General features: G+C 42.1%; 1 protein-coding gene across 1 annotated transcript in view; it reads right to left on the bottom strand.

Annotated features, from left to right (window-relative positions):
• Positions 1–27,256, bottom strand: part of LOC138520260 (cytochrome P450 2G1-like) — a 359,513-nt gene that overhangs the window by 91,727 nt on the left and 240,530 nt on the right. Inside the window, exon 7 of the mRNA XM_069632721.1 lies at positions 9,001–9,188. Coding sequence (XP_069488822.1) covers positions 9,001–9,188 — 188 coding nt within the window. The remainder of the gene's footprint in view (positions 1–9,000; positions 9,189–27,256) is intronic.

The raw sequence follows: 27,256 nt of genomic DNA, 5'->3' as shown, positions 1-27,256 counted from the left end.
CCAAGGAATGCAAGAAGGAGCAAATGAAAAAGACAGACTTTTTCCTATGTTGTGGGAATTTGGAATACAATGCCACCAGTGATCAGACTAACCCACGTACCCTTGCATTAAGAGAGGACATGAAGGGACCTTTTCTGAAAGAACACATCGTCCAACAATAATTGCTGAATTATTCAGTGGCCTCTTACTCCCTCTACAGCACCTTGCTCCTTAGAATGTTACTCCTTTAATGATGACCACCGGTGACAAGTTTCCCATGGACCTTGGAGGACCTTCTGAGATCTCCACCAAAGTGAACAGAGAAACAAATGAATGGATCCAAAGATGATTCGCCTTCATCTGGTATTCAATGTCACAGCTGTCACTTGGGAGCAATGCCTAAGCATTGGAGTAATGTACAAGGTAGCACACACCAAGTGGATCTGAGCATGTTGCTGTGTCTGAACAGCCTGTACACAGCAATGAACCGCTGCTTGAATGAGGGTTCCTCTAGATCAGTAAATGATTCCAAATTCAGTGATAGCACAGACTCAACTTCTGTGACTGTCCAGTGAGTCTAATTGGGATTCCATGGCTGGATTTTCCATCATGGGAGAATTCATCAAATTTCTTCTGTCTCATTTTTCCGCAGATGTATGTGGGAGGGTTGGCTAGGGTAACAATAAAGGCAGAGGGATTTGGGGAGGGTGTGGGGGGTCTCCCCCAACATACATGTGCGGTAAAATGTCCAATAATTAAAAGAAATCTGATGAATCCTCCCACAATGAAAGATTCTTGATGGAATCACAAAGAACCAGTTAAATTCCCTGCTAACATGTTTACATAGCACTGCCTTCCCAAACACGCCTCTTGGCATCAATTTGTCGGACATGTATCCACTGCACACATTCTTTAATTAAGCAATAAGCCCCTCACCGTGGGGGCATTACGGAGTCAGGTAAAGCCCACAGTCCATAGTTATAGTCCCGAGCGAAGCAGAGTCCATTTTCCCTTTCCATGGTGGCAATCGGGAGATTATAATTCTGATATTATTTTGTTTTTTTATCAGAAGTGTGCTCCTTGTTAGAAAAGTATATATGCTTAAGCATTAAAAAAACAATGTCTGATTCGTTTGCAATGTGGAAAATTGGAGAGAGCAGCTTGCTTGTGAGGGTCATTATTCCATGACCAGGACAAGCTGACTAAAGGTTATCTTATCTTAAAAGATGTACATCAGATGGTGGAGTAGGTGCTATCCTGAATAAAGTGCTGAGCCCACGAGTAGGAGAATGTAATGGGAAACTGAGGCAAGGGCCTGTTCCACTCTGTTGGGGCTCCTGTCAACGTATGTCCATGTCAGGAGCCCTGACTAGCTTTCAGGGTGACCTGGAAAAATCAGTGATTAGGGGCTGGCCAACCGAACCCAAAACTACAAAGGACGAATAAGGGACAAGGATTAGCCAGACAGGATCTGCTGAGCAACTAAGGACTGGAGAAACTGGAAAGTGAGAGAGGAGTGTACCGGAATCAGTACCTGGAGGAGAGTGTACTGTAGAGTGTGTGTCCTTCTAGAGTCGGAAGGCGTCAAGCACAGCACGAAGAACAGAAATGTTTGTGAATTGAAAGATCATCTTTAGCAAAGCAACCATTGTTGGATAAGAAGGCTGTGAGTATTGAGAGAAAATATAACGTGAAACTATTGCAATTTAAAATGCCATGATATCAAAGGTGAGTGTGTCTTAGAGTGCTAACAGAGGGCACAGATCGTTTAAACCACGGAGATAGATTGAGAGGAAAGGAAACAAAAACGCTAATACATGTTAGGATTTGTCGTGCTGAGAACTGCATAGACATTGACTGAAACAAAACAAATGCTTATTGGGAATTATGGTGCCTTGACTTTGCAGAGACATTGAAAGAAATAAAGCAAATAAAACACAAAGAGCTTAAAAGATAAAAAAGGAATGCTAGAAGCCTCAATATAAGAGGGAATATACAACCCTAATTTCTATCTTGACAACTACATCAATATGAGGCATTGAACTATGTAGATTTAGTAATATCTGTGTTTTGCAAAATGTTCACAGTAGCTTAAGAAAATATCGAATTATTTGTTAAAAAATCTCATTAGGACCATTAACAAGTGTGTGCTGCATGTTAAACCCTTATTGTTGGTGGATGTTAAGGCAGGGCTCTAAACCTGGCATTTAGGCAGTGAACAAACCACTTTGTGTTTGTTCATCATAAAGGCCATGAACTGTCCAACTTTAAAGAGCATGATAGTCAAACGTGTGATGTTATTTGTGTTTTGTGAAGAATTCAGAGCACTATCTCATTTAATTAAGGTATTTACATGTATTTCATACGACATCGTCTATATGGATCCTTCTCTGCTTACTCACTATCCTGCCGTATGACCACACACGACATATCAGTCAAGGTGTTCAGGAGCTTCTTCTATTCTCCTTCTATTTGTCTGCTTAGACCACTCTATATGGAACTTTCATGAGAGACATCAACCCACAATATTATATGCCACTTGAACATAATTGTGAACCTCGTGTTTAATTTTCGCTAAATCAATCCTGTCCCCACGCAGCACCCACTAACCAGCCCTCTTCTCCATTTTTTACCACTAACCACACAATGACCATCTTATACGGCATTGAGCTACTTATGAAGATACCGGGCAAAAGGAGTATTGTCACTGCACACTTCTGTCTTCCACCCTGCCAGAGGATAACCTGACTGCACAGCACTCACTTCCAATCAATTGATCATGTGCTCTCCCATCTGGATGAAACACAAGCTCAAGTGTCCACCACTAACCATGTAAAACCATTACAACCCCCAGGACTCAGGTACTTCTCTCCCTAATCTTTAGCACCTTAGACACCTTAGAATTAGCATTTGCTATCCCCTCTATTACACTAACAGTCCATGGCCCTTTTTCTTGAAGTCCACATGCTTTAACCCCCCTCCCCAAACAAATGAAAGTGCTGCACAATTCAAGACCTGTTCACATTAACATACATTACATTATATGATTAAGAAGGTTTCTTTTCATGTCATCATGCTTGTACGAGCAAATAATTAAGGCCATGGTTAAATGCAAGAAATTATCAGTAAGGAAAGTTATCATTTGGACACAGTTTTAATGCTGGATTTTCAGTATGTTTAGTTTGCACTGCTGATTCATACATTCCCTTATTAGGGATAATAGAATCAATTAGGTTACATTATAAAAGAATATTTCTTGCACATATGAAAACAAGCATCTTCAAATCTAACAAGCATTTCACTGGTCCCTAGGCAAGGTTGGCAACTTTGCAGTCCCATACCAAGATGGCGACCGCATGCCATACGTTTGCCATGCACACCGAGCCACCAATCCCAGTATGGAGGGCATGTCTTCCTGAGCGCCAGGATAGTAGAGCCCAATCCAGGCAGGTACACTGCATCGCAACTTGCTCTGGTAAGTTCTGAAGGCCCCCAGTACCCTCCTAGCATTCTGTGTGTACTAGCTGTACTAGTACTAGTGATTAGGAGTAACATAACATCCTTTATGGTGGTCTAGCCTCAAGTTGATGCACAAGCCCTGGAATTCACTGTGCGACCCAAGCACTTCTTTTATCCAAAACGAACATGTTGTCTACGCAATAAGAACAACGTGTGACTCACGATAAACATTTTGGATCGCGAGCGAAGAAAGAAATTTCAAATTTTATTGAATATGGCAATAGTCGGATGTTGTCAGAGCATTCATTGTGAAATAAAAGTACTTTACAAATTGTACAGTCTTGTTGTTTCTTTTTAAAGTACGGTTTAGTATTTCGAATTGTGCCGTACTGTGTGGTGAGAAGTTGTGTGTTGATTTTTCGGGTTCTGCGTCACGTCACGTAGGTGATGACTGGGCGCATTTGGGTACGCTGCTCAGGAACATCGCAGAGAAAGGTGGACAATATCACTAAGTTTGGTGATGTGAGGCTCAGGGGTGGGGCATATGATTTAGTGCCATCAGGGCAGTTCATTTTAGGCCAGCGGTCTTCACATTTTTTTGGCCGGGTCCCCCCTGAGCAAAATTTGGGCAGGTCGGAACCCCCCAGAAATGCCAAATGGACAGTATATATTGCGCTACGTCACCTGCTCCCATCACAGTCGCTGAGCTCCCTCATCCCACTCCTACCCAGTCCCTGGTCTCTCCACACCCCAACACACACCCTGGGCTCTCCCCACTCTGCTCCCACCACTATCCCATGGTTCCCCCCCATTGTGCTCCCACCAGAGTACGTGGGTTCCCCCCATCCCGTTTCCAACACAGTCTGAGGGCCAGTGGCGGCTGGTCATTTTTTTAAGCGGAGGGGCAAAACTATTTCCCCCAAAAATGCCATAGCGACCGAGCATTGTGAGGGAGCCAGAACCAATAAAGGGCGGTTCAGTGGGTTTCCCCCTGTGAATGTTATATTAAATAATGGGTTAAAATGTTGCATTGTAGAGCATACTTTTAACAAAAAATGGGTAAATAGCCAAACAGTTTGCAATTGGTGCTGGGGGTCCAGGGGGCAGGCATGACATTTTTTACTGGACATTAATAATAGATGTCCAGTAAAAAGATACCATCCCTGTCCCCTGGGCCCCACTGGGCCTAACACAATCAACATGATTACGTGTGTATGCAAGGCGCTGCACATTTATACAGCAATCACTCTATCATTGACACGAGCATCCATCACCATACATTCATTCATAACATAAGCATACACAAATCCATACACATGTTTAAATAAAAACAATGAACATAAACGTACCTTATGTATTGGCCTGCGTGTGGGTGCTGAAATGCCCTGCTCCAGGCTGCTCTGACCGTATGTGCGAGGAGGCGCAGGAGCTCCTCCTCGGACATACAGACATGCAGTGCCGAGCCAGTATTTTCAATGAGCTATGAAATGCTGGTGAAGCAAAACGCCCCAGCACTTGTATGGCTCAGTGAGCATTTGCGACTGGGGAACTAAACTGAACTGCCAAAGGGAAACAGTTTTCCCTTTGACCGTTCAGCCAGCCCAGGAGCACTCCATCAGCTGGAAAAAGCAGCTGAGGGAGTGCTCACTGTTTCATTGGGCTGGCTCCTTAGCTCCTCTATAATGGATGAGCCACCAGGCTCAGAATGGGCTATAGGGCAATGCCTGTATCAAAAATGTAAAATGCTAGTGTGGGCCAGTCAAAATGGGCCACCATTTTGGCCAATGTGGACCAGTTTGAAGAGTTACTTAACTATGCAGTTAGTCATTTTGGACATTGTTGTTGAATATATCACAATTTACTTACATTTTAACACAAAGCACCTTCTTGGGTACTATTGGAACAGTGGGCCTCATTACAACCCTGGAGGTAGCTGTGCTGGTAAAACCGGCACGGCTACTGCCGGAGTTGCATCCGGGTCTGGCACCCGCGAATGGGCAATTACCGGGTCATGTCGAGTGATAATTGCCCTTTGGCGGGAGCCGGTACCGGTAGATCCCCATTCCCATTTGAGCCCTGTAGGGCTCAATGGGAATGGGGTGCTCGGATGCACCGGTCAGACCTGGCAGGCTGTCAGGCACCCGCGAGCACAACTTTTACTATGGCAGTACGGTAGCTTACCGGCACTGTTGTTACTGTACCGCCATATTTGTAATGAGGCCCAGTCTGTGACTAAAGGAATTAATATCCATTTACAAATGCGGTCCACTTTTTCATTGTTGCCTGAGACAGTTTCATGCTTCAGCCTGACCATGTGAGCCACTCTGGCCATTTCTTCCAATCTAAAAAAAACAAAAAAAAACCTTTTTTTTTTTTTTAGATTTCATGCTGAGCTCTCAGGGCCACCCAGTGATGCACCCGCGGACCCTGGGGGGGTCATGTCCCACAGTTTGAATACAGCTTCCTTCGGCCGATACAGCAACGGGTAAGATTAGCACAAGATGGCTGCACCCTGTTGCCAGATTTTGCATGTGTACAAAAGAGGAAAACTAAAGTAAGGTGCATTGAAAATGTTTGTGCGATTGATCAACGTATGTATAAAAATACATGCCTGAACCCTCGGAACAATAATATTTTCTGATTTTATTTTTCTGATTTTCATTGCTCTTGTCAAACTTATCAAATAATCTCTAAGGAGGTGAGGAGTGATAAGGATGGGATGGTATATTTGTGACTTGATTGCGAATGAGTTTACAAAGTTTGGTGGGATTCTGTCATGAGGGGGGGAAATTAGAGGGGGGGCCCAAAATAATGTAATGGCTTATGAATGAGGTGACACTTGATGAATCTACACTTATTTTGGCAAAATGATAATCGATCTAGATATAAATGTTTTTGCGAAGTTTGGTGGGATTTTGTCAAGAGGGGGCAAAATTAGAGGGGGGGTGCCAAAATATTGTAAAGGCTTATAAATGTGGTGCCATTTGACAAATCTACACAAAGGTTTGCAAAAAGATTATAGATATACATGTTTTTGTACAGTCTGAATGTATTTTGTCAAGTAGGGGCTAGGTTATATGATGATTGTGTGTGTATTCATTTGAAACTTTTGAAAAAATTAAACATGGGTGGATTTGTAGCAAACTTGCGTAAGGAGCATTGGCAAGGACCTACAAGCATGGTTTTGCCAATGTGCCAGTATTTTATTATTTGCCAAGTCTCATAATGTAGCTATAAAAAAATAGCGGTATACCTTTAGTGAATGAGGGGGTAGTCTGTGGCAATGGGCAGTGGCCAGATTGTCTGGTTCATGGAATAAAGTCATGATGCAGACTATCTGGCTACTGGCTATGACCACAAGGGAGAAAACATAGGATTAAAGTGGCCATGTCCACCTGGGACTGGCTTTGTGGTAAAGTTATTCGAAATTAGGATAGATCTGAAAGGGAAGAAAAATGTGCTTGTGGTAATATGGTCATAGGGTTCTCTTTTTGCCTTCTGCAGGCTGCCGTGGAAAGCGAAGAGGGCCCTGTATGGAACCCTTGCCTTCCTTTTCCATGGTGGTCATCTTGGAAAAGGATTTTCCTTCCTATACTGGGACGCCACAGACGTCCCGGTGTAGGAAGCAAAATCCTCTTTTTTAGCACCCCAGGTTCCGCTTTGGGAAGCTAGGTTGCTAATGGCTTTCATCCCCCATTTCAGCGTTGGTCCGCGGACATACGCACAGTCCGCGGATATCAAAATCACTAGCTGGGGGTTCAGCATGTTCTATGTTACATGTATATAAAGTAAGGGAATCCTAGTAAACATACATCAAATTCACAGTATGTATATGTATATTCAGTAAAAAAACTTTGTTAAAGGGACATTATGGTTAAGTTGTGCTACTAAAAACCTATGAAATTCAGTAAAAAAAACTTTGTTAAAGGGACGTTATGGTTCAAAGTAAAACCGGAAACCCCCTGAAATTCGCTAGTTATGGTAAGGTAAGCAACCATAACTCGCGCCACCACTGTGCACTGCTAAGACTAACACCCAGGTCATCAAAGATGACATCACAAATATGGGACTGCTTCTGCTTTCAGAGTATTTGCTCTATTCTGAACTTTTTGGGAAAAGTATTGAAAAGAGGTGCTGGTCTAATTTATTGGTTTCTCAAGAGGTGTTGTCTAGATAATTAGTGCCTGACTAAAGCTCATCTTAGTTGGATTAATATTTAGGAATTTCACCTTGTTTCCAGTTTGTCGGTGGGGCACAATGCCCATCAGACATTTCAATACATTTTTGTAGTGTTTTGTATGTTTCCCTATTTTCTGCAATATCGATGAACAATATGTATTCTTGAAATATACACCGCAGGATTTATCTATCACTCATCCTAGAAAATTCTCCCCTCTATTGTAATTCTATAGTGAGAATGAGGTGTCTTGACCTAAACATATCCAATCGTTTCCCTCTATAATATGCCAACACATTTTCATTACTTTCATGACAGGCAATGACATGTTTTGAATCAAGCAGCAGTGCCAGCTAGTGGATACTTCCTCACTGCTATATAACCAATAGAAGTGTGAGTTTTCACTTGGTAGAGCTTGATACAGTGTCAGCTTTATCACGTTTGTTTTAAATGACCTGTCTGTTCATTAGTAACTCTATAAACCTCATGTCAAAAGAAAGAACTAGATAGCAGTGCAGTAAGTCAACAATATATCTGTGTGAAAATGCAATGTGCAAAACATATTAGTATGTAAAAAGTACAACATGTAAAAGAGTGCTCCTTTTATTTACTTCTTATTTTAATGTGGCATTCAAATACATAACCACTGGTTCTGAACCTTTATCATTTACCTTCTCAATGTCCACTGTTGCTCCCAACACACTGTGCCTTGAAATTCCATGACCTGCTTCCTCCATTACCCATATATAACGATGGCTAAATTCTCCCTCATTCCACATTTCTCCATCCCATCTTTCTTGTGCATGAGTCATTTGACAGACTTTACTGATTCACTTCTACTCTCCCATTTGTGGCATTTTAAGTGCCATGAATACATTCTGCACTTTCCTGATTTTGTACCTTTTACATGCATTAAACACTTACATGTATGTTTTAAACCATACAACTTTGAAATATAGCTCACAACTTAAATTATTAGAACAAAATAAGTGTACTCTAACAAATTTGACTATGTTTAATTTTTACTGGAGACTTACACAATTAAAAGTTTTTTATTGGAAAATATGTTTTTAAGCCTTTTATAATGATAAGTGTTGGAACATTTTATGATATTTCCCTTGTATGTGATGCAAGAGATGGTTGCCAGTAAGTAAACTGTAGGTGAGGATGAAGTGGTGGGAAAGACAGGCGAGTGGTTGAGGAGGGAGTCAGGGTTGTGACAAAGGGGCGGGGGGTGGATATTTGTGAGCCATCAAAATTGAGGGTAGAGTGGTAAATGGTAAAAACAACCTCAAACTATTACAATTTCAGAAAGAAATGTGTACAATAACTTTTTCTGTTTAATTAATTTTGAGATTCCCAGAGATCTTATAGGAAATTAATACCTTAGGTAGCATAAATCCTCTGAAATTGGTGTCTCGTACCACCCTGCGTGGAGCTCCCAGTGGAACAAGGTCAGTGAATCTCTGAATCTCATGGATTACGGCGTCTGTGTACGGCATCTTGCTCCTGTCCCCAATGGTGGGAATACGATTTCGACCAATCACACAATCGATCTCTGCAAAAACCTTTTCTGTCATGAGAAATATGAAATATTATATAAGGGGATTTCAAATTCTATCAATTGAGATGTATATTATGCATGTAGTTTACCATTACAGACAGTTATTCGGATCTTATGCAGACAAACTGTTTCATAGGTCCAATATGCTTTTAGTGACACATGTCTTTGATAAGAACATTTCAATCCTACTTGTAAAACCAGCTAATGCAGTCATCAAAAATTGTGTTTATTGTCTTTGTCCATGTTATGTAAATCTTAATAATCCTTGTAGATTAAAACATTAGTCTTTCAACAAAATAATTTAAATAGATAATGTGCTAATCAGCAATAGAAAAACATAGAACATTCCTCAATTCAGATCATTTTTTATGTGTTTAGTTCTTTTCACCTCAATTCTTAAAGTACACTATATATAATCACAATGAAACAACTTAATCATCTAATTATATACATTTGATATAAAAATATAAAAAGCTTCTGGATGTCCTCAGGGAAAATTGTATATGCTAACACCCTTTGTAAGGAGCTTGCCTACATATTTTAGGGAAGATGCCCAACAGAGAAGAGGGTGGGTTTGGCAGATACAAAGCTCTCAGGAATTTCTGGAAGTGTCTGCGTGGCACCATGTGGTATTTGTATTGGTGCAGACATTGGTGCAAACAATGTCATGGATTTCCTCATCCATGTCTGCACAGGATGCCGGAACTCCCCTTATGGGTGTGTGGGGGAGTGCAGGGTGGTGTACTCTTCTGTGGATTAACTTATTAGGAGCTCACAATGAAGTCCACCGTTGCAGCCAAATCTTTGATCTTGACAAGTCATCATCAGAAGAACTTCATGTCTAGCTTGAAGACTTCAGATCTAGCACCTCAGATGGCTGCCGAGGGCTCCTTGAAAGGAGACTGACAACTGGATAGATCTCCTAGCATACCCAGAAAGGGACCGTACCCAATGACCAAAGGTTTTGTATTGTCCATCAAGCACCAACCACACCCTTACACAGTGAGAAGCAAAAACGGCTTGGCTGTCTGGTCCACCCATCTCTGGTGGGAGGCATTTTGTGGCAGGTTGTATCAACTTTGTGTGTTTTCTATCTGTTGTATCCTGTGGGTACATGTTAATCCTTCCAATTCTTTCCCTGCCCTGCATCAGGTGGGTTTAGAAGTTAATCTCCAATAAACGTATGTAGATGAGAGCTCTGGAGCAGGTTCCATAGTGGCAGGGGTTTATTTCAAGCTCTTAACTGTCTGCTAGTAAAATAGGGTGGGCTTGAGGACTGTGCTGGAACGGTTAGCCTCCCCCTTGTGACTTGTTTTCACCCACAGACAAGTTTGGGGTGATGACACCTGCTCACATTGTACATCACTGAAGGATGCATACCTTCACTTGCTTATTTGGCTTTTCACAGGTCAGCAGCCAACATTAAGTTCCGAACGGTCTATTTGCTCCCATATACCGATACCTGCTCAAACAGGTTTGGGGAACTAAGCAAAATGGACAACACTGAACAACTTTGCATCAATATGGGAATCCAAAGCTGATGGTCCTTTTTGGAGACAAACAGTTCTCCTCATTGGCAATTGGAACCAACAGGTCTCTTAAAAAATGGATGATTAAGACTTCCTAATGTTTGTAAGAACTTTGAATGTTGCCCTTATCCAAGAAACATGGGTTGTAATTGCACTAGATGGACAGTTTTGTGTGTGTGTGCTCAAATTCATAAATATCCACAAGGGGACACAATAATGGGGAGAGGTCTTTGGATTCCGACGAACTTGATATTCTTTCCATAGACTCTTTTTAGATGCATATGTAATTTTAATAGCATAATTGTCATTTAAGTGCTGTTTTAGCCTTAATTTAGTAAACCTCTGCAATGCAACAAAGAGTCCGAATGATGGTAAGTCACAATTTTAGGTTGTCGATTGATGTCCTTTTAGAGAATGGTGAGAATGAAGGAATACTGATTAGGTGGGATACTATATTGAAGATAGGGCTCACACAGTGACCAGGACCACTTTCATGAGGAAGAGGACGCTACCTTTAACATACACTGCACTATGTTGTCTCACCTCAGGAGAGATGGTGGGGGATGGGTACATTTCTTGGTCTACATGCATGAGGGCCTTAGGAATACTTAATGGGCTGAAAACCCCCAGATGTCTTGGAGATCCTACAAAGTAGAGGCGCTTGTGGAAAAGCAGCACTATAGACGACTTCTAGCTGCAATTAGAGAATTGGTAATTGGTGGAAGATATGAGGGTTGTAGATCACCCTAAAAGTGATCATAATCCTTTGGTTGTGCTGCGTGCCCTTAGATTCAAACCCCAAATGCACTCTGGGAAAAACAGCTCATACCCCAAGTCAAGCACTGAGGAATAGGTGAGCATTACAATTGTCAATAATCTGCTTCCATCCCAAATGGTCTCTGTTCAAGAGCCTAAATCATTCTAAAGGTAAAGCCTTTTTGCAGTTAAGGGATCCTAGTGACATTGTGGAATCTTTCATAAAACTAAGCCAGGTTCCCATGCTGTCAAGCAAAATTAGATCCAGCAGTAGGAAACAGCCATGCTACTCCTTGGTATAATATGGCAGGTAGAATGGAAAAGACTCACTCCTGGTGGATAGATGTGGCAGTAAACCAGGGGCAGAGAAGGTAACCGTCGTAGGTAGAAGGTGGATATATCAGGGGCAACTGGAGGTGGACATGATAAATCGGTCTGTGAGACCAACATAATTGAGGGTTAAATATTTTGCACTATTATATGAATCAACAGTGAGGTGAACCGCAAGCCACAAGCCCTAGTGGGCTAACATGGTACCCAACTGCTCTCAGTGAAGTGACTTCCCCATGAGGTGGCAGTGCTTTTGAAAACAACAAATCAAAGAGTCTAGGTCCTGATTTTTGCCCAGGTGATTTATTTAAGTTGGACTTTAGGTTTTGGGTACCAATTTTAACAGCTATGTTTAATGCACTTTGGAAGTCCACTGTTCCTACTTCTTTGAAATAGGCAATACTGGACCCATTTTTAAGAAGGGCGATCCATCATTCTTTCAATCCACCTGTTAGATGCAGCAGTTAAGTTATTTGGAAGGCCCTGGACTGGCTGTAGGAATTCTATCCTTTAGCTGATGTCCAATGTGGTTTTAGACAGGGGATGGGTACAAAGGAATAATCTCTGAATCTCCTGTTAAGTAGTACATTCTCAGAGCACCAAGGATTGCCTTGTAATGATTCATGGACCCATTGCCAGTGTTTGACTGTGGACAGGGCTCAAGTATGGTCCGTATTGAAGAACAAAAGGATTCCTGCTACATTGTTAAACGTTCGGGAAAGTGCATTGGGACGGTACAATTAAGGTAAGATCTTGCCCATATGGCAATCTATCTGTACCCTTTACATCAGGGAGAGGAATGTGGCAGGGTTGTGTGCTGTCCCACTCCTCTTCAACCTATACTTCAATGATCTGCTAGCTGAACTCTCTGGCATTGGTGATGTCCCAAGGGTAGCAAGTTGCCTGTATCCACTACTACTCTATGTGGGTTACATTCTTCGTAGCCTGTACCCCAAAGGGGGAGACCATTGACTATGGTCATATGGTGCAAAAACCAAAAGATGAGTGGGTACCTAAATATGATTAATTGGGGATTCCCTTCTTATGTGCCCTGTCATGGAAAACCCATATTGAAAGTGTATGAGTCAAGCAAATGCTTTTTTTGCCAAAAACATAGGCCATTTTTCAATACATCACATGGTCTGGCTATACAGAACTAAAACCGTGTCATACAGTGCAGGCACTTGGGGCTATACCTAGGTGACTCTGCTGCAACATTGCGAGGATGAGTGTCGCAAGGCTCTTAACTTTTTTTTACCCACTTAGAGTTGGCAGCCATGATTATCTGAATCTGAAACAACTTTTGTTATGGGTCTCCATTTGGACAAACCGCCAGGGTGTTTTAACATAACCATCTCAGAAGATCTAAAGAAAAGTGAAATAACACATAAAGTGTAATGGCTAGTTTATGTGAAAAAAACTGCTAATGTTTGACATTGGTCCATACTTTCTTTCCATTTAGCCACCGTTGGGACTTCAGTAACTCCCTTTTTAATTAACAAATCTCTTTTGGCTACCATCAACACTGTGTTTATACATTTCTTGTCTCCTCCCGATCCTACTGAATCCCCTAGAATATGGAAAAGGGTTAGTTTGGGACATTGTGGTATTGTGTTAGCCACCAACTGAGTCAGTATTGTGTGAACCCTTGCCCAATATATTGCACTTAGCTGTATTTGGGGGCAGGAAATGTTCACACTCAGAGGATTTGGGGAGTAGGAAAGTTGTCACTCTAAGATGGATTCATGGGTAAAATATATTGGGTAGGTTAACACGTGTTGCACTTAGATGGAATTGTGTAGATTAGCAGACTGCATATGAAGAACTGTAAAGGCTAGTACTCATATTGCTGGTAGAATAAAAGTGGGTAGTTTAGTTTAGAAACTGTGAAGGGTAGCCTGTGTACTGCACATAGACGAAATTGTATAGGTTAGCAGATGTATTGCATGTCAACTGTGAAGGCTATCACATGTACTGCTTTAGAAGAGGATCTGTGAAGGTTCGATGGAATTGAGGGTGGGCAGTGTGCTTCACTTAGATGGACTTGGGAGTGGGCAGTTGTCTGGCACTTTATAATGTTAGCCTGTCCATTGTGCTTAAAGATATGATAATAAACTATCCATTGCACTTAGAAGATCTATAAGTTAGCCATCTTAACACACATAGATATATGCAAGTATCCTTGATATTGAAGTTGGAAGATGCCTGACGGTAGCTCATTAGAGAACCTAGAAGATATGTAGCAGTACTATAGGTGTAGCCTGTCTATTGCATTTTAGAGAATCCTATGATCTCAACATCTTATAGTAGCCCGCCTGTCACACCTAGAAGATGTACTAAGGTAGCCAGTCCAATGCGCTTAGAAGATTTTGAGGGTAGGCTGTCCAAAGTGCCGAGGAGGTATGTTCTCTTTTCACACAGACGATCCAAACAAACAGTGAGAACAAAGATAAGCTCCATCTGAGCATATGGTACATATAACGCAAACATTCAGTGGAAATCTGAATGCAGCTACGACTAAGATATACTTGATCTAGCTAGACACGTACATCTTCAGCTCCTTACACCAGACTTGCCTCAACACCTGTGCCATTAGAACACAGCAACAACCTACAACAAGTTTGCTCTAGCTGGACACATAACAAGTCTCTTTGACTAGCACTCTCTCGTGACCTCCCTCAGCACCTATCCACATGCCTGATCTCTTGGGTTGCTTATTGGAGCCTATCCAGCCCACCCAATACCTAAGCTTGGCAAAATGCACTTTTATATTCTAAGCCTTTTCTGAGAATGTTCCTATAGCTTGGGTCCCCTAGGGTGTTCCTACCACAAAGTGCACTACAATACAATACAACTACAATACAATTTATATCATCATTATCAATTCATCTTGAAATTATTTGAATAGTTTTGCTAAAACAATGAACACAATTTGAACTGTAACATTCCATTTTCCCAATCGAACTCTTGATACTTCTATAAACTAGGATTACAAGAGGCTGCTCATCTATCTTGGCAAACTTATTCACAACCAGATGCCATATATTATGTAATGCAATATTCAACAAACTAGTGGTGGCACTTAGACAACAAGTCCAATAAGAATTACTAACTATTGATTCAATATCATTTACAAACCTCTTGAGATAATACACATAAATACTCCTCAGATCCGGACAGAAAGCTAAAATGTGCCTATTAGTTTCAGGATAATAGTCAAGTTTGCGCAATCAACAATGCCTTTTATGCTTAGTTCTTTTTAATCAGGGCCAGTCACTGAAAGAGCTGGTAACAACCTCAATCTAACTAGCAAAATAAACCATCTAAGTTTTGGCGAAGGGTTCTTTATGAGATATAACTGTGGTTTATTAAATGTGCTAGTATCTCTAGCATAGCCAACTTTATATGGCAATAATGCCAGGTGTTTGAAATTCTGGCACCAATTTCATGAACCCAATTTATGCTTAAAAGTTGCATACAAATCATGCTTGTCTAGTTACCAGCCAGGCAACCATCCTATATCATCAAAGACTTCCATGTTTAACATTTCATATTCACCCAATCTATGCACCCTACTTTTTTCCCTATTTTTATTAAATAGTTTCAATGGAGGGAATAATGGGTTCTTCCTTAATTTAATGTACAACATGCCTCTCTTGAAAATGATCGAGCCTTATAGTGATATCAGCCCCAACTCAGTCCTCATCGCCTCAACTGGAACACTCTTGGCTAAACCCTGCACACACCTCCATAATTTGGCATCAAGAATCTTCAACCACTTTAGATCTTTAAAATAACTTGTCTCCAAACCACACAGTATGCCTAGTATAACCACATGCTTGCATATCATAATAATCCCTTTAAGCGTATAACCGCTGGTATGGTAAGTGAAGCTTTTGGCCATCATCATCAATGCCCTGGCCCTATTCTGCTTACCACTAAGGAGCAGCTTATTACTTACACATGCTTTCACAATTTGAAACATGACTGTGTCTTTCTGTATCTTAGGTAGTGTATAAAAATTCAGGATTCTTGGGTGGTTATTGTATAAAAATTTACGAGTGTAGACCCATTGTTGCTGGTATGAATAGCATAAATCAACCACTAGGTGTGTACATTGACTTTTTTCTCCAACCTTTGATTCAAAAGACTTTCACTTACATCAAGGACACTACACACTTTCTACAAAAGCTGAATGCTGCCACTTTTCAACCAGAATACTTACTATTCACGATTGATGTCAAAAGTTTATACACATCGATACCTCATGATTTGGGAATGGAATCAGTAGAATGGTTTTTGTTGGAGTCACCTGAGGTCCGTGCACAAAAAGAATTCATAATGGCTCTTCTCCAGTTTGTAGCAGAAAACTCATACTTTCAATTTCACAATAAATTCTTCCTACAGGTTTCCGGAACATCCATGGGTGCGACTATGGCACCGCCCTATGCAAATTGTTTTATGCACAAATTTGAAATGGACAACGTACTTCATAAGCCAGATTGGAACAAGCACATACATCTATGGGTACGTTATATAGATGATGTTTTTGGAATTTGGACGAACACAGAATCTACTTTTGATGCTTTTTTTAATTATTTGAATAGCATTGACCAGCGGATCCAGTTTACCAGCACAACATCCAAAGACAGGATTACATTTCTGGATGTTCAAATACTCAAGAGCGATACTGGTTACAAGACTACACTTTTCTGCAAACCTACTGATCGCAATAATCTATTGCACAGATTGAGTTTCCATCAACCCAGTCTCCTGAGAAATCTGCCATACAGTCAATTATTGCGTGTGAAAAGAATAGTGAGTGATCCCGAAGACTGTCTAGCCCAACAATTATTGATGAAAGAAAAATGTTTATGTCGTGGCTACAAATCATCAGAACTAGATGCTGCATCCCAGAGAGTGAATGCATGTGATCACAGCACTTTGTTATCGGGCACTGTTAAATTGCCAAGGGAATTGAAATCACCAGTATATGTCTCAAAATTTTCTGTACAGAGCAATAAAATAAAAAATGCAATTAAGAAACATTGGAACATCCTCAGAAATGACACAAGAGTACAGAATCTTTTTGACCAACGTCCGGTTTTTGCATATCAAAGGAGCAGAAATTTGCGAGATGAACTGGTACATACACGCCGGAGATTGAAAGAACCTGTTACCCAACGCACGGGGACATATCCTTGTCTTCATTGTGCCAACTGTAATTTAATATTGAAAGGGAACACAATACACCATCCCCGTACAGGTCAAAAAATCCTGTTGAGAACATTTGGAACTTGCGATAGCACGAACATTATATATGGTATCAAGTGTCCCTGCGGGAAGTACTATGTAGGTCAGTCCACAAGAGCAGCGAAAGTACATTGGAATGAACATCGTTCTTGTATCCGGAACTGCAATTCCAATTCAGCGGTGGCCCGCCACTGGATTGAAAATACACATAACCTAACCCAAATTAAGTTTTTGATCTTAGAGGTATTGAGCAAGAAAAATCCACATGAGGACCTTGGACTGCGGCTTAATAGGAGAGAAACCTTTTGGATAGATAAGCTTGGTAGTTTATCTCCACATGGGCTCAATGAAGAGATTAACTATCATTGCTACATTTAACTATGACATAGTGATTCAGTGGCAACCAATATTGAAGGTTCAGTATACTCTATAGACTTTCCCTTGAACCTCAGATTTGTTGTACATGGACATCATGCTTTACGTATGACAGTATTCCACTGTCTTGTGCTATTTCATCTGCTTTAGAAGTTGTTTTTTTCTATATTTGATGCCTGGGTTTCCAGGTGACATATAATATTTATGTTTGTTTCCCTGATTGAGAAATTTTCATGTCGCTCTAAATCTGCTAAATTTGTTGATTTATATTTACATAGATGTATACAGTTTGCTGCCGTGCCTCCCGGATGTCCAGTCTGGGACCCGAGGTGGCATTGTTTTCAATGCCACCATTAGCGGCAGATTTTATTTTTGTTGATTCTGTTTATATTTGCCATTTTGTATGTAAACAACACAGCTGTTTTCACTGAGTATTTTTTTCATTTCTATGCTGATTCTATAATTTTATTTTAGACATTATGCACCCTAGAATTAGTACTTGACCACCATTAGAGTATATAATTACTTAGTTTACACCTTGGAGACTTACAAATCGAGATAGCATAGCTATTTGAAAGTCACACGCATCGCGCCGTCTTATAGACGCGATGCGGTCACGTGGTTATGTAAATAACCCGTTTCCTAGCAACACCACAATACGGCGATGCACTGCAGCGTACAGACGGCTTGTCTCACGGCCGTGCTGCGTTTACAGGTATCTTTGCATTTTAGATTGTAATAGATAAACTGCTTCACTTAAACACATGTAGCCGTCTGATTACTCTAACTTTCATGCTTTTAGAAAGCCGTTGTGACCGCTGTCCTTTATTGGACCACGGGTGTTACAGACAGCCTGACACTCCTAAAAAAAAGCTACACTGGCTACACACCGGTATAGAGGTACCATTTGTTATTTGTTTTTCACTCCTTTAGCCTTATTATGTTGTTGATTTACTTGTTCCTTACTGCATCTATTTTGTTGTTTATTTCCAAACATATATTCCAACGCTCATATGAACATTCTACACTCTGGTATGTGTTTAAATTTTCTTTATTGATTTATGCATGTGTTTTTATGTTGTGTGTTCACATTATTTCAATACACTTCATAACCCGTTGTTTTGGGTATAACGGAGAGCGGCTGTGTGACTAAGTTGGCCATACTTAGGGCCTCATTACGACCCGGGCGGACTTCGCGGTGCTAAATGCACCGCGAAGCATGGCGGAAAGCCGCCGATAGCGCCATGGGGGTTGGCGGATTTACCGCCCCATTCCGACCTCGGCGGAGCGGTAAATCCCCAATCCCCATTCTGCCCTTCCCCATTCCCATTTTCGCCCCATAGGGTATAATGGGAGTGGGGAAGGAGTTAATTACGCCACCGTAAAATACGGTGGCGTAATTAACAACGAGGTCCCGTAGCGCCATGGTTTTCTCCGGCTGGTAAAACCAGGCGGAGAAAACCTCCATGGCGCTACGGGAACTCGTAGTATGGCGGAGAGGTACGCCATGCACTACGCTGGCGTAATACCCTCTCCGCCAGGGTCCTAATGAGGCCCTTAGTCTTTTCCTTCACTGTTACTCTTTCAACCTTACCTTCATTCATATTCATACTATCATAGTTTTTATTGTTCTTACCAAATACCATAAACTTTATCTTCTCAAGGTTCAAGACTAGCCCATTCTCGGCTGCCAATTTACAGAGCTTATTGACAGCTCTCCCAAGCCCAACGTATGTACGACCCACTAGCACAACATCATCAGCATAGCAGAGCCTCCTTACCATTTGGTGTCCAACTCTTGGTGGAAAACAGTTACATTTCTCCATTCTACTAGGCAAATCAAGTTGAGCAATAGAGGGGCCAGCATGCAGTCCTGTTTAAGGCCTTCTGATGTTTGAATGTTCTCTATGCTAGTTCCCCCACTTCTCAACCTAACCCTGAAAGTCCACAAATAACACAAGATTGGGAGACCCTTCTTTACTTGCGTCGCCCTTATCAAGTAACTTAACAATAAGATATATGTGTTGCGCAGACCCCTTGTGAAAACATGTTTGGAACGGACTCAGTATTCTCTTTTCATCCAAACATTCATGTAATTTCTATAGTAAAATACTAGCATGAACATTCCCTGTTACATCAAGCATTGACAGCAATCTGTAGTTTTGCAGGTCACCTCTGTCAGGGTTTTTATGCACAGGGATCAGAATAGACTAACACCAAGAATCTGATATGATGCCCTCCCCCATAATCTTATTGAAAAAAACAGTTAACAATTTTGCCCAAAGTTCAGGTTCCTGTAACAAAGCAACATTGACTAGTCCTTCAGGACCAGGTATCCTGGACTTCTTGAGCTTCCTAATCTCTGCCAAGACCTCCTCACAGCCAGACACCAAGCTCGTATCTCCCTTTTCAAGGACATCCTTTTCATTTCCATCTCCTGTTGCATCCTTTGTCCCACATTTTTCTGAGCTGTATTCTACCCATACCTCCTTGCCAATTGGATTGGTTAATGGTAGTTCCTGTGTTCCCTTTATTTGCTGTAATACTTCCCATACCTTTTGAGAGTGACCCTTGCACAGTGAGCTTTGCCGCTTTATATTTTGCAAACGTACCGTCTTCTTTTTATCCAGTTTTAATACCGTTTTTTACACTGTGTAATCAATGCTATAGCCTCCCCACCTTTTCTGGAAATCTTCTCAATATGCCTAATGTGTTGTCACATTTGCCTCATTTCTGCTTTTATCTCAGGGTCTAACCTTGGATGCATTTGTCATTCCCCAAGAAATCTCTAATTCTCACCAGCTACCACAGCAGTTTGTATGCATTTCTCAATCCATACTAATAAATTATTTCTTGATGCCTGGGCCAAATGCATAAGAATATTCTCTAATCCTGTGCAAAGGTTTGTCTGAATGTGTCAGTGTTCTTATTTGACCGTATGATCCTACTCCCTTCACATCTACCCCCCCAATTTTATCTTGTATGTCCTGGTTTCATCCTAACCCCAACTTCAACTTCAGTATTGCATGATTACTATAGTTGTTTTTTTAAATCAATAAATTATGCACACTCAGAGGGATGGGCTAACAAATACGTAGTCAAGAGTAGATTTTGTCCCCCCTGTTCAATCATGTGGCCTTTGCAGGAATATCTCCCTTAATGAGGTTATTCAGCATGATCCAATCCCCTCAGGACCATATATGGTCCTTCCACCCAAAAACGACACAGGGGAAGGGAACGGAACTAGGGCTTCTCAGGACTTTAAGAAAACAAGAGGTAAATGAAACAGAAACGAAGAACCACAGTGGCCATTCTGCGTTTGTCCAGGAATCCACTGATTCCTATGGCAGGACCTGGGGATCCCAAAAATGGAGGGCACCTCGTGCCACTGGCAGGTCAGCATGTAGCTGCTGCCAGGCCATACCCTGCTCTGTGGGCAACAGACAGGTGCCCAAAACAAACACCAGAGGTACAAGGGAATACCCAAACCCATGGCTACCATAAGGGTAGCACATGGGTGTTGTTCACCAAAAGGTAAAAAAAAGAGCTGTGCTGCCAGGGGGCCAGGCTGGACGTCAGTGGCAGAAAACATACATAAAACACACACAGATAAGTGGTAGGAAAAGGCTAGAAGGCCTTATACCCCCAAAAGGCTTTTCCTCCATCCCAGGTAAATACTCAATTTCTACTGCCATAGTGTACCTTTTGCCTAATGAACTTCGTAGGTGTTGTAACAATTACACACAGCCCCCAGCAGACCTCTTTACGCTCTACCCATTGGTCCTTTCTTTGTCATCTTCTGAACATTTTTAAACCCGTCAAAATAAAAAGGTACCATTAACGAACATTCTTGTATTAGGACTATATCATTAACCTCCATCATTTTTAGTGCACCTATGCTACATGTAAAATGTCAATGAGCCTTCAGATTCCATATAATTGTCATAATTGGTAAATAAGTCAAGTAACCAATTACACTCATTGGTATCGTTATCACTTCTGTAATGTTCTCTTCTTACAGACACTTGCCTACCTATATTATTTAATGTTACCGTTGTTGTACATTTGGAGTCTGATTACTCCGATGCAATATGTATGTCAAGGTTATCAACTGAACGGTCATACCACATTTTCAAAAAATTCATCATATGTTACATAACAAGATCTACTATGTCACTAGAGTAACAAATAACTCTTGACAAAAGTCTTGCAAGATGATCCAGAATGTCAATATAGTCCAGGTCATTAGTACACGTAATGAAGGGATCAGTTTAAAAAGATACAGGATACGGAAATGATTCAGCCAATGATGATCCCTACCAGTGAACAAGTCCGTAATGACAAATGAATGGGGACCTCCTTTCGATTGTACGTTCCTGTTTTCTGTGTTGGCACGCAGTGTATTTACCCTATTGTGACCATTAGTACTGCAAGGAAGGCATGGTATCAAAGTAAGACAGACACAAATGTTCACAGTTAACAGTGTTTATTAAACTGTAAAATGGGTGTGATAAACACCTACTCCAAAACTAAATCTAAGATGGGATCAAGCTATGACCATCAGATAATAATAATAATAATAATAATAATAATAATAATAATGATAATAATATATTCCTAGTGGAGTCTAGTCAAATAAAAAGGGCCTATACTAAGATCAACTATTGCCAATCCTTACCACTATGCTGCAAAAGAGTGTGGGATAATGTTGACAAGAAAAGAAAGAAGTGTTCACAAAATGATAAGTCAGGATGTTATGGCTGGGGTCTGCCTTCCCCATTTTTGTAGCGCAGACACTGTCAGGGCCTTCTTTGCCCAAGTCTCTTTCATGCCAAGTTTCTTGCTTCAGAGGCCCTGATGTATCATAAACAACAAAAAAAAAGATCCTTCCGCTAATCTGCAAGTCGGGCAATTACCCTCACCCTTGGATCCCACTCACCCGGGCTCCGATCCTGCTCTCAAAGATAGCCTCCTTCAGTAGGGTTCAGACCAACCCCTCACTGTGGACATCCTTCAGTCGGGTTCACACTTATAGTCACAATGTTCATAGGTGTATTATTATTCACCCTTATTCGCAGGCACCCCTCAGCTGGGTTCACATTTGCCAACTATCACAGTTGCCTTAGTTTGAACACAATGCAGGATTCACTTCCTTTGGCTTTCTCTTGTCATTCCTCTGTCTGGTTCACATTGCCATTTAACCCAGTTCAAAGAAAGTCATTCTAGACCCCTTAGGCTCTTCCCTTACATAAGTCTGGGTGTGAGCCCCCATCAGGCTTTCCCTTAAAGCCCCAGTCAGGCTTTCCCTTAAACCACCAGTCAGGCTTTCCCTAAAGCCTCCAGTCAGGCTTCACACATTCTATCACCACAATGTTTTCAGATGGTTACTGTTTACCCTAATTTGTAGGCATCCCTCAGTTGGATTCACACTTGCCCCATATACACAATTCACTTTGCATAGCTTCCCCAGTCTTACGTTTCCCTTCTCAGAGGCTCAGCGGGTCTGGGTTGAAAAAAAGGGCAAGGGGAAATTCCCTCATCGTCACCCTTTCAGGTCGCCGCCTTCCTCCTCCATTTGAACTGCCATTCTGGAATAGCTTCTTCCTCATGTGTTTGGCCTTGCTGCCTGGGTGTTCTTGTGCTCTGCCTTTTATCCCTTTGGGGAAGAGAAAGGGAAGTCAGGTGTGTGATCCAAGTTGATTGCCTGAACTTGCCTGGCCTCAAAACTGGGACAACCTGGAGGGCTTTCACAGGGAATTATAGCCCTCGTATTCCCATCAGGGTTCTTTCTACCTCCTAATTCATCATCCCTCATCCTAGAGGGGTTGATAAACTCGGAAGGCTGAGACTTGTAGGGTGTGTGAAATGAATGGGAAACATCTGTAAAATAATAGTTTGGAGGTCTGTCAAGGGAATGAATGGGATTATTGTTGTGGAATAAATAGGGGGGGATTGTGGGAACTGTAGTGTTTTGTCAAAGCAGACCAGGAGTTCAGGAAATAATAATCAGAGGGGCGGGGAGAAGAATGACTGGGAGTACTCGGGTAGGAAACAGGAAAATAGGGATTCTGGGTGATGTAGTTTCCCACTGCAACAGAGTTTGGGTTCCAAATAGGTTTACCAGATGCGGAGAGGTTGTTGGATTCTGGTAAGGGAGATTCATTGGGTGGAAGGAAGGTTGATTTGGAACAGCCTATAAAAGCTTCAGGGTCTTGGCCCTCCTCGTCCTCTCTCCCGGTGTAATACCGCATCTCACCTGGGGCCTCCCCCCCCAGCATAACCTCAAGCTACCCTACCCAGGAAATCCTCCCTCGCTCGTCCACCTCCAGGGTTGGGATCTGAGAGCGCCAACCCTTCCCTGCACACCTGAAGAAGGGATTGTCAGGGTCTAATCAGTAGAAAACCCTTAGGTTTCTCACAGTACCCTGCTGACTCTGATTGTGATTACCATTCACTTCGCTACGTTGATAGGTGCTGTGAGAAACCTAAAGGTGTTTCACTTACCAATCCCCGGGGATCTGTCATCCAGGTGGCCAGGATACGGCCATCGCTATTGGATCCAGGTCCTGGGCGTGGACCAGTGGTGGAGGATCACCTGGATGAGGAGTCTTCGGGGGGTGGAAGTGGGAGACTGATGGGCGAGACACGGTACACCATTCCCTGTAACACCTTTTCCCCATCCTACCCTGTAGGGTATTTGGAAGCTCTACCCCTCTGCCCCTTTTCCAACATGAACACTTTCTTACACTTGACAAACACTGGACTAAGACTAGAGACATGTCCCAGCACAAGGGTCAGGTGGAGTCAGGCAATTGACAATAACCACACACACCTGACGGCCCTTTAACTTCCCGACAGGGATAAAAGGTGGAGCACACAAGCACACTACGAGTGAGGCCAACCGCACGAGGCAGCAGCTATTCCAAACCGGCAGTTAAAATAGAGAAGAAAGGCCACAAGACCAGAAAGGACGACAAGGAGGGAAGTGCCCTTGCCCTTTTCAACCCAATGCCGTGAAGTCTCTGTGAAAGGAATCATAAGACCGGGATTTACAGCTGGTGTGCAGCGTGGTGGCTGTCAACGGTGCATGGGGGCCTCCCACGCTTATAGAACAGGCAGGGTGGCATGCTGGCTACTGTGCTATCATCCTTGACTCCAGAAGAAACACCAGGGAGTTCAACACAGCCGGTGAGTCGAAGGGAGCTGATAGTAAGCCAGACTATGTTGAGCTGAAAGTTGCAATCGTCAACATGTTGTGAATGCAAGGATTTAGGAACACAGGATTTGTGTGTGTTTGAACTTTTGGGAAGGCCAGTGAAGGGCTAGCTGCAGAGTGATCAGGCGACGGAGGAGGGCTCATTCGAAAAACCCTGGCTGGTCCTTTGTTGAAATTGCAAGAACCATGAGGCCTTGGGGAAGGCTGGCGTGAGGTGTCAAAGGGGTCATACGAGGATCAAGCACAAACCCTCATACAATTGAAAGTCTTTGACACATTGAGAAGTAAAAGAAACTGTGTTGAAAGAACTGTGTAAAACCTGAATGGGGCTCAGACCCTTAGGTAGAGGGAAGAACCTAAGGGGTCTCAGGAGACTGTTTTGTGAAGTAAGGCAAGTGTGAACCCGATGGAGGGATGCGGAGAGAAAGCTAGGGGAAGGGAACCCCCTCCGCTTTCTGAGAAGATTGTGACTATTGTGAAATAAGCAGAAGGCCCTAGGAGAGGCCGACGTGAAGTGTCAGAGTTGTCCTACAAGGGTCACGTCAAATCCCTTGTACAATTGAAAGTCTCTGACCCATCGGCAAGAGAAAGCAAGGGAAAGGGAAACAACCGCTTTCTAATGAGATTGTGAACATTGTGATAGAAAGGTTAAGTGAACCCGACGGAGGGATGCCATGGGGAAAGCTAACGAGAGTGAATCCTGTATTGTGATAAAGCAATTTGAACGGTGTATCTGGCAAGTGTGAACCCGGTGGAGGGATGCCTGTGAATCAGGGTGAAGCTTAAATAACCCGAGAACATTGTGTTGACAAGAGCGAATCCGGCTGATGGGTGTCCACAGTGAATTATTGTTGAATTTGTGGTTGAAAGGCTGTAGTGAACCCGACAGAGGGTGGCCAACCCTGAGAGACGGAATTAAACCCAACAGAGGGCGATCCTAATGTGAAAGGTAATTGCCCACCGTGAAAGATTTATTGAAGGAACCTTTTGTTAGTTTTGGCACTGCAGGTCCTCTGAGGCGAGAGACTTTTTGTAACAGAGACTTGGCCACTGAAGGCCTTGCTGATTTGGAAGTGAACTGTAACCTTGTGCTAGCGAAGTCCAGGAGTGTGCTGTGCTCAGAAGTACCGCCTTGTCCTGTGCTTAAAATGTGGGGAAGGGAGACCCCAGCCATACCATCCTGACTATTTATTTTGTGAACACTTTGTTCTTTTCTGGTGAACATTACCCCACACTATTTTGTAACTTAGTGGTAAGGATTGGCAATAGGTTTTTCTTATTATAGGCTCTTTTATTTGGCAAGACGCCACTAAGACTGCCTTTTTATTATTTGATGAGCATAGCTTGCTCTCATCTTAGATTTAGGTTTAGATCAGGCATTTTTCTCACCCATTTATACAGTTTAATAAACAACCTTGAACTGTGATCACTTGTGTCTCTCTTTACTGTTGCCACCATGAGTTTCTTACAGTACACAGTGTATTGACAATGTTATGGTCTCTAATACCCAGCTGCCTCTGTTCGTGCTCATCATTCACTTCAATACATTCTGGCTTTTCTAGCCCCTCAAGTTGTTCTTCATCTAGGGGTAACCCTTCTGTTTCTGTGGATGTTTCCAGATCTTCTACTGGTTGTGCAGCTTTAATTACCCAGTCCGTTAACACTGAAATTCTGACAATCTTTCCTATTTTTATTTGTACTTGACTTTTTTCTTTTCCTTACGTTTCTTCGAACTAATATTAGTCGTGTTTGTATTTGACTTTTCTTGCGTTTAAAGGTTAAAGCATTCTTTTTTCCCGGTTTGGATTTTAGTATATTCAGTCTCTTTAGGTGGCACCGCTCTTTCCAAGTAACATATATTTCCTTGTTATCACAAGTCTCAATTATAGTACTATTTCATTGTGGCACTTCTCCTTGATCCGCTGTACTCATAATAATGTTTTTCAAAGAAACAAGCCGGGGGCAGATCTCTGTCTTCGGCTGGGGCCTCCTTTTAGAAGAACCTCCCGTTCACCATGAAACTTGAGGAGAACAATCTCTGGTTCCGGAAGCACCTAACAACCTTCTTCTTTGCTTCTGCCTTTCCCCCTCCTCTCCCCTGCTGATCTGTTTCTCTCTCTTGGCACTGTGCACCTGGCTGCCCTCTGTCCTTCAGGCCCAGGTACCTGTTCACCCTGCTTCTCTCCTGCACTGCCTCCGGCCCACCCCTGGCACTGGGATCTGTATCTGTACCCATAGAGTCCCCCACTCTTCTTCTGCACTTATCAGATATACCCAATCTTACTAATCATGCACTTGCCACTTGTCTGGCTGCACTACAATTTTTGCAATTATTTATTTATTTATTTATTTATTTATTTATTTATTTATTTATGTATTCCATATATTATTTATTCTGTTCTCTCCTCTGTTTCGCAATTTCCACCTCTCCTGTTCCACCCACTTTCCCCCCTTTTCCCTTTTCCATGCACTTGCTTGTTCTTAATGTCACTGGGCCTAGTAAGATCGTATTTTGTTCTCTCCTGTTCCCCTCCCTTTGCTTGGTCGCGCTCTGAAACACCTGTGTATGAGTGTGATATAAATAAAATGTCATATTATATATCATGACAATGGCAGCT

Source organism: Ambystoma mexicanum, chromosome 13 (genome assembly GCF_040938575.1).
Source record: "Ambystoma mexicanum isolate Mex_15411 chromosome 13, UKY_AmexF1_1, whole genome shotgun sequence".
NCBI classification, from domain to species: Eukaryota; Metazoa; Chordata; class Amphibia; order Caudata; family Ambystomatidae; genus Ambystoma; species Ambystoma mexicanum.
The sequence above is the reverse complement of the archived record's forward strand: the minus strand, read 5'-3'. Positions and strand labels throughout refer to the sequence as shown.